General features: G+C 41.8%; 1 protein-coding gene across 3 annotated transcripts in view; it reads left to right on the top strand.

Annotated features, from left to right (window-relative positions):
• The first annotated feature begins 3620 nt into the window (after positions 1 to 3620).
• Positions 3621 to 7796, top strand: part of LOC133510637 (phospholipid phosphatase-related protein type 4-like) — a 185011-nt gene continuing 180835 nt past the window's right edge. For all 3 annotated transcript variants that reach the window (XM_061838779.1, XM_061838778.1, XM_061838780.1), the window contains exon 1: positions 3621 to 4037. In XM_061838779.1, coding sequence (XP_061694763.1) covers positions 3957 to 4037 — 81 coding nt within the window. In that variant the 5' untranslated portion in view covers positions 3621 to 3956. The remainder of the gene's footprint in view (positions 4038 to 7796) is intronic.

Raw genomic sequence — 7796 nt, 5'->3', positions numbered from 1 at the left:
TCAATTTCTTGGGGCCCATGCTGAAAAAAAAGATGAATAAATCCATAAAGAAGTTGTACAGTACGAGTGTACACGAGCGTATGACAATGGATTCGGTGACAAAGATCCAAGAAGTGCATCACAGGAAAAAAAAGATTGACCCCATTCCTCGCCAATGGATGAATCTGATGCCGGGAAAATGTTCCCGCGGTAGCCAATGGGAGAGCAGCTCTATCGCATGGCTTTCAATCCAAGATACTGTGCACTTTTTTCCTTTCATATCCTGAATTTCTTTCATAACTAGAGAAAAATATTTCCGGGGAGGCTTATCGTAACCTGAATCTTTTGTTAGTAGAGACTTTCATAAGTAGAAGTCATTTCAAGAAGTTGTTATTTTCATTGTCCTCATTCAGTTCTTTGTCATCTTGGTAAATTGCTCAGTTTGTTCAAGGTCTTGAATAAACACTCAGTGATCAAATCAATCAAGTCAACTCAGATCACATCAAATCAAAACCCTTTAAAGATCTAATCCAGAGGAGCTGTATTTTATTTGTCTATCATACAAATGTAGCTAAAAGTTCATAAAAAAATATTTAAAAAACCTCAACAGAACAGAAATGAAATAAATTATTATCAAAGTCAGTCTCAAAATGTTGTTAAAAATGTCACTTAGATTCGGCAAGTTCCATAACACCCCGGAATGTAATGTCACATCCAGACAAAATTTAGCCAGAGAGTGAAAAAGCTAGTAAAGATGGTGAGGAAGTGTGTTGTATATGGCTGTTCTGCGTCAAATGCTTGCGGAGTCAGCTTACATGAATGGCCGAAAGATGAATAGATAGGAAGGTTATGAACCACGAAGACAAAGCAGGCGCATTGGGCTTACAAATCAGTAATATGTTCCAAGCATTTCACAGAGGACTGCTTTTGAAAACCTGGTACACCGTTCAATTAGGTTCGGTAGCAAGTACGTACATGTTCAATTGTTTTGTATTGACAAGTATCTACCTTGTTTTAAATATAAGTACAATATTGATATAGATATAGATATATATATCAGCTAATATCCGTATCCATGTGATGTTTAGGAGCTGATGAAATGTGGACATTGTATTAAGTTAGTGTACTGTTGACGCTGAGGTCTTCCTGAAATTCGACTACGGCAGTGTGTGCTCTCAAGTGATAGTTGCAGTATTTAAAATACGGGCTAAAGGCATGTAAATAACGCAAAGAATGGGCTATAAACATGTGATCTTTAAACGCAGAACAATACCGAAGGTTTTGAATTTTGTTTTACGCCTACTCAGTCTCTTGTACAACGACAACGACAAACGACTCACTTTTGTGTGGAAGGAGCATCAGACATTTAAATGTGTTTGAATTTCATTATTTTGTCAACAAGGTATACATAGATTTCATGAGGCATCTACCACTCTGTGTTTTGGGTGTGAAGTACCACGTCAACCTCATCAGGTCTCGCCAAATCCTGTCCTTGTGTTGCATTTGTCAACTCAGGTTCAAACATATATGGTTTAATTACACCTGCATGGGATGTTTCTCAAACATGGGAAGAATTAGAAAATTCCTCCTCTTGAGTACCTATCCCTTCTTGAGAGCATTCCATAAAAACTTCTTCATCACTACTGTCTATTTCCTCTAGATTCCACTCGCAGCGTGTATGATGGTCTGTATAGGAAGCCATTTTCTTTACTTGGGTGGTCTGGATGTGACGTCACATGGCAGCAGCTTCTACAGAGGCTCGGTTTGAAACAGCGGTGACATTCATATATAAAAAAAAAAGTGCACTTTGGCGCTAATTTATTTCTTAGCTGTTGTGTTGAGAATTTTTTAAATAGAAATAGAAAGAAAGTGTATTTTTCAATATTATTCCCCCTGTCCAAAAAAATCTGCCCTTGAGTCTAACTGTCCTGTGTTTTACTGTACCGCCTGCCGGAGGGCAGCAAGTTAAAGAGGTGGTGACCAGGATGGGAAGAGTCCTTTACAATATTAGTAATGCTCATAGTGATAATAGGGAGTTAGTAATGTCCTCTAGGGAGGGCAGAGAGCAACCAGTGATCTTCTGAGTGCCGTTGATCACTCATTTCATAGCTTTCCTGTCCACTGTTTTCACCTGCAGCTTTTGTCTTTTGGTATTCATTTGATGTCCAAGTCTTACTCTAATTTTACTGCCTGAAAACTTTTAAGAGTTCAAATTCAAATCTGGGGGTGGGGGGGAGGCGCATCTGTAGAGCGTTGGCCTCACAGTTCTGAAGACCAGAGTTCCCATGTCTGCTTGGGTTTTCTCCTGGCACTGTAGTTTCTTCTCACATCCCCAAAACATGCATAAATTGGAGACTCTAAATTGTCCTGAGGTGTGATTTTGAGTGTGACTGTTGTCTGTCTCCATGTGCCCTGCAATTGGCTGGCAACCAGATCAGGGTTTACCCTGCCTACTGCCTGATGACAGCTGGGATAGGCTCCAGCAGTCTCCTGACCATCCAAAAAGATGGATGGATAAACTCAAATCCATTCCATTTGGCCACCATCTTCTGAGGAGAGTGGTCAAGAGTGCGTAAGGATGTCGAGGGCGAGACTGTGACCCACGAAAGGTGCATCGCTCAATCCACAGGCCACAAATCAAGACAAAAGAATAACCTCAAACAAAATAAAAGATTGTGTAAACCATACACATCCATCCATTATCCAACTCACTTATCCTCACATGGGTCACGGGAGAGCCGTAGCCTAACCCTGCTAGCTTCGAGCAAAAGGCAGACTACACCCTGAACTGGTCGGCAGTCAGTTGCAGGGCAGATATTGACACTATCACTGAGCGGGAATTGATCCCGCACTGCCCGCACCAAAGTCAGGCCACTACACTATCAGACCATACATATTAAAACATATAAAGGTTGATGAATTTTACACGTGATGGCTTTTAGGTAGTGCATGCATAACTGGCTGGCACCACTTTAATTGCCCATCAGAACAGGCTGGCACTCCACACCTTATTGGCAGAAATAGGTTGTGAGTTCCATGGTTGGCGAAAGCTGCTGACCATTCAAATATGGTCTCAGATGACAGCCTCAATAAAACAATCAAAGGTCTGAGAGTCTTATCCAAAAATCTTAACGAACCACCATCTAATGTAAAGATAGTTTGGCAAATAGAAAGAAATACTGTAATCCATAGTTTTCAGTCAATCAGAATTGTTGGCACTACACTATGAATAGAATTTTGGGATGTTTTGTGTGTATTCCCTTCATTTGGGCACTGATCATCAGGTGCATTGACCGAGTTGTGGGTCTTCTACAGACACTCAAGGTGTTGTTGGGAGTGTGCTGTCATGTCATGATGGGCGACCTGTATTGTAATTTCTGAAAGGTGGCGATCCTGACCGCAACAGGCTCCAGCACATTAAAGATCATAAAAAAATAAATAGAAAATAGATAGTTGGACGTAAATATTAGAGATCATTTTACAAACTGTAGTTTATCTGTATGTTCGCATAATTTCCCCTCTCATACCGGTATGAAATTGTATTTTTGTTTGCGAGATTAGGTATTTGTCGCTGTAATTTAGTTGACGTATGCGTGCGTGCGTGCGTGCGCGTGCCTAGCTGTTGTTGAGCTACAATTTGACCAACCCAATCTATGGGAACAGAACGGAACCGTGGGAGGAACGCAACTGACTTTACAGATTTGAGCAGTGGATTTGAGGAACCCCTCTCCTTCATGTCAATCGTTTTGATTTGGCGGATGTCATACCGACCAAGCTGAACCACTATAGAGCGCCAGATACACGCATTTAAGACAATCGAAGCGGAAACGCAGGACCATCATCGGGATCCAGTCATCATCTCGCCAGGCGCGAGGTATTATTTTGCAGGAAAACGAGAGAATTTTTCCAGTATAAATCCGGGTATCAAATTCAACACCTTGTCTCTTGGAAAAAAGAGAGCTCAGCAGCAGCTCGGAATGACCACCTTGGAACGTTTGAAATTCGGAAAGGAGGCAAAGGACAGCGTTACGCTGCTGCCATGTTTTTATTTTGTAGAGGTTAGTATCTATCTATCTATCTATCTATCTATCTATCTATCTATCTATCTATATCTATCTATCTATATCTATCTATCTATCTATCTATCTATCTATCTCTATCTATCTATCTATCTATCTATCTATCTATCTATCTATCTCTGTCTATATCCATTTTCTTAGCTGCTAATCCTCCTCCTCCAGGCACTCTGGTTTCCTCCCACATCCCAAAAACATGCAAAATAAACTGGACACTGTAAATTGCCCATAGGTGTGATTGTGAGTGCGGTTGTTTGTTCCGTGATTCAGTTCAGGGTGTACCCCGCTTCCTGCTCGTTGACAGCTGGGATAGGCTGCAGCACTCCCCGCGACTGGCATGGTGGTGCAACTGTAAAGCGTTGGCCCCACAATTCGGACGACCAAGGTTCAATCTCGGCCCTGTCTTTGTGGAGTTTGCATTTTCTCTCTGTGCCTGTGAGGGTTTTCTCTGAGCAACCTGATTTCCTCTCACATCCAAAAAACATTCATTAATTGGACACTCTAAATTGCCCCTAGGTGTGATTGCGAGTGCGACTCTTGTCAGTCTCCATGTGCCCTGCGATTGGCTGGCAACCAGTCCAGGGTGTACTTCGCCTCCTGCCCAATAACAGCTGGGATTGGCTCCAGCACTTCTGTGACCCTTGTGAGGATAAGAGGCTAAGAAAATGGATGAATGAATGGATGGATATATGAGGTGATCTTAATAATTGATGAGGCAATGACGACAGAGGAATCAAATATAAAATACATGAACCCAAAATAGAAAATAAACCTGGGTGTCAATCAACCTTAATTGAAACAATTTGTGATAAAAAATAATTTAGATGCTTCAATCAACCCCACACTGTTCAACAATATTATAGTAAGAAAAAAAAGTCAAATTATTTTTTTCCTGTGATCTCTTTTGATCAAATGGATATGGAACAGTTACAGTACGTCACATCTGGAACTCTCTGAAACTCAACATTGCCCTCTGCTGGTTGTGGCACCATAAACGTCAGACTCCACGTTTCTTGTCAAATAGATGAAATGTCAAACACTTTCATTCAATGCATCAGACAGTCTGTTAAATGTCAGTAATGCAGTATATGTATGATCAAACTTATTTTTTTGGTCGTATAATGAGGAAACACTAATGTCTCTTGTGTGAAGCCACGGACAAATCACAGCCTCCCTGAATGGACGTGTGCGTGGTTTGTTGAAGGAGTTTGATAGGATGACTCAAGGTGACTGGAGTTACGCATCCTATGCATTTCAACAGGAAACATGAAAATTCAGCAATATTAATTTTGAAATCAAAAAATTCATGTGAATCACTGACTATCGTACTAAAATGGAAAAATTTTACTGTAATCATGAGGTTCTATTCCGATGCAGTGGAAATAAAAAACCACGAGGGGGCAGTGCAGCTCTGCCTTACTTGCGTATCCTGACTGCGTGACTGATTTATATATTTCTGTTTTTGTTTTATACGGAATAACTTTGGGTCAGGTGGAAAATAATAGAAAAATTCATGACACCATTATTTCATGGTATTTGCCTCTAGATGTGTTAAAATGTTTTTGGTTGAAGACAACCACTTCTCAAATGAGCAAAATTATTGGAACAGAGTGTCACGAGCACGTGGCAAGGGATAGGACCCAAATGGAGGACTCCGAGGCAAGGACATGATTTGCGAGTGTGGTTTAATTCAGGCAGAGGTCACAATCAGGAAGCAGTCCTAATGGGCAGAAGTACAAAAAATACGTGTCAAAAGGCAAGGTCCAAAAATCCAGAAATTAGGTCTGATAAGTACGAGGCTAAACTTAAAACATGAACAAAAACAAGACTTTGACTGTAGTGGCACAGGAACGCTTTAAAGAGGGGAATACCCTTCAAGACGAAAACATCCAACTTAGGCTGTCCCTCTGATGAGCTCGTTTGTAATCCTATCCAACCTGTTCACTCCAAGCGAGAACCTCAGCATCTTCATTTCAGCTAACTCCAGTTCTGCTTCCTTTTTTTTCTTCAGTGCCACCGTCTCTAATCTGTACATCATGGTCGGCCTCTATTCCTCTACTATTTTATAAACTTACCCCTTCATTCTAGCGGCGACTCTTCTGTCACACAGAACACCAGAAACCTTCCACCAACTGTTCCACCCTGCTTGGACCCGTTTCTTCAGTTTCATACCACACTCTCCATTGCTCTGTATTGTTGACCTCAAGTATTTGAAGTCATCCACCCTTGCTATCTCTTCTCCCTGGAGCTTCACTCTTCCTCCTCCCCCCCTCACATTCATGCATATATATTGTTTTACTTCGGCTAATCTTCATTCCTCTCCTTTCCAGTGCCTGCCTCCATCTTTCTAATTGTTCCTCCACCTGCTCCCTGCTTTCACTTCAGATCACAATATTATCTGCGAACCTCATAGTCCAAGAGGATTCTATTCTAAACTCATCTGTCAGCCTATCCATGACTACCGCAAACAGGAAGGGGCTCAGCGCGGATCCCTGATGCAGTCCGTTCTCCACCTTAAATTCTTCTGACACACTTACGGCACATCTCACCGCTGTTCTGCTGCCCTCATACATGTCCTGTACTATTCTAACATATTTCTCCGCCACACAAAACTTGCGGATGCAGTACCACAGTTCCTCTCATGGTCTACAAAGACACAATGTAGCTCCTTCTGACCTTCTCTGTACTTTTCCACAAGCATCCTCAAGGGAAACAATGCATCTGTGGTGCTCTTTCTAGGCATGAAACCATACTGCTGCTCGCAGATACTTATTTCTGTCCTGAGTCTAGCCTCCACTACTCTTTCCCATAACTTCATGGTGTGGCTCATCACCTTTATTCCTCTATAGTTTCCACAGCTCTGAACATCGCCTTTGTTCTTAAAAATGGGAACTACCACACTTTTCTTCCATTCTTCTGGCATCTTCTCTTCTGCTAGTATTTTATTGGGTTAAGGACTGGTGATTGACTTGCCCTTAAGTCCAGAATCAACTTCCAAAGTGAGACAGGCACTTCCACAGTCACATCTCATGTCGAGACGTGTGGTGTAAGACACTGTAAATCCTGAAAACACGTACAATGACATAATAATTTAGGGATGAATTGTTGAGATATAGCTTAAGCATCTTTTTTCACAGTTGCAATTTCCCAGATTTTATGGGTGGGGTTAAAACTGCAGGATTGGGTGGATGGTGGGGTGAATGTACTTTCTAGCACAAGTTCCCTCCGTCACTATATAAGGACAAAGTGACATTGTTTCATTTGGCTATTCTGCTCAGTTGAGAGTTAGGTGTGCGAAGATTCCAAAACAATGGCCATTTACCACTCTACCATGCAGCTAACAAGCCTTAAATTGTCCCCACGGGCTACCATGCGCCCGTGGGCACCACGTTGGTGACCCCTGTTCTAGGGTAGTGCAACAACATATTCGGACTCTGTTCAGTGTCATTAAAGATCAAGTGTCGTCAAATGGATGATTTTTGGTATATTATTAATGAAAACCCCACAGCCAATATGGTCTCATGTGTTTTTTTCACCACAAAACATGATTTTGACATATACAGCTTTTTGTAACTCCCGCCATGAAAATCCTCTCAGGAATTTGTTGTCGAGAAGAAGCAGGAAGTGACGTAAAGGACAGTGGCGCCCCCTCGTGGACTCGTTTGTTTCCATTAGTTTTACCTCCGCGAAGGTAACTCGTTGTTCCTTCGTGTTAGCCAAAATGCTGGCTCATTGCATCGC

The sequence above is a fragment of the Syngnathoides biaculeatus genome, chromosome 13, assembly GCF_019802595.1.
Source record: "Syngnathoides biaculeatus isolate LvHL_M chromosome 13, ASM1980259v1, whole genome shotgun sequence".
NCBI lineage: Eukaryota > Metazoa > Chordata > Actinopteri > Syngnathiformes > Syngnathidae > Syngnathoides > Syngnathoides biaculeatus.
Note: the sequence above shows the minus strand (reverse complement) of the source record. Positions and strands in the feature narration are given on the sequence as shown.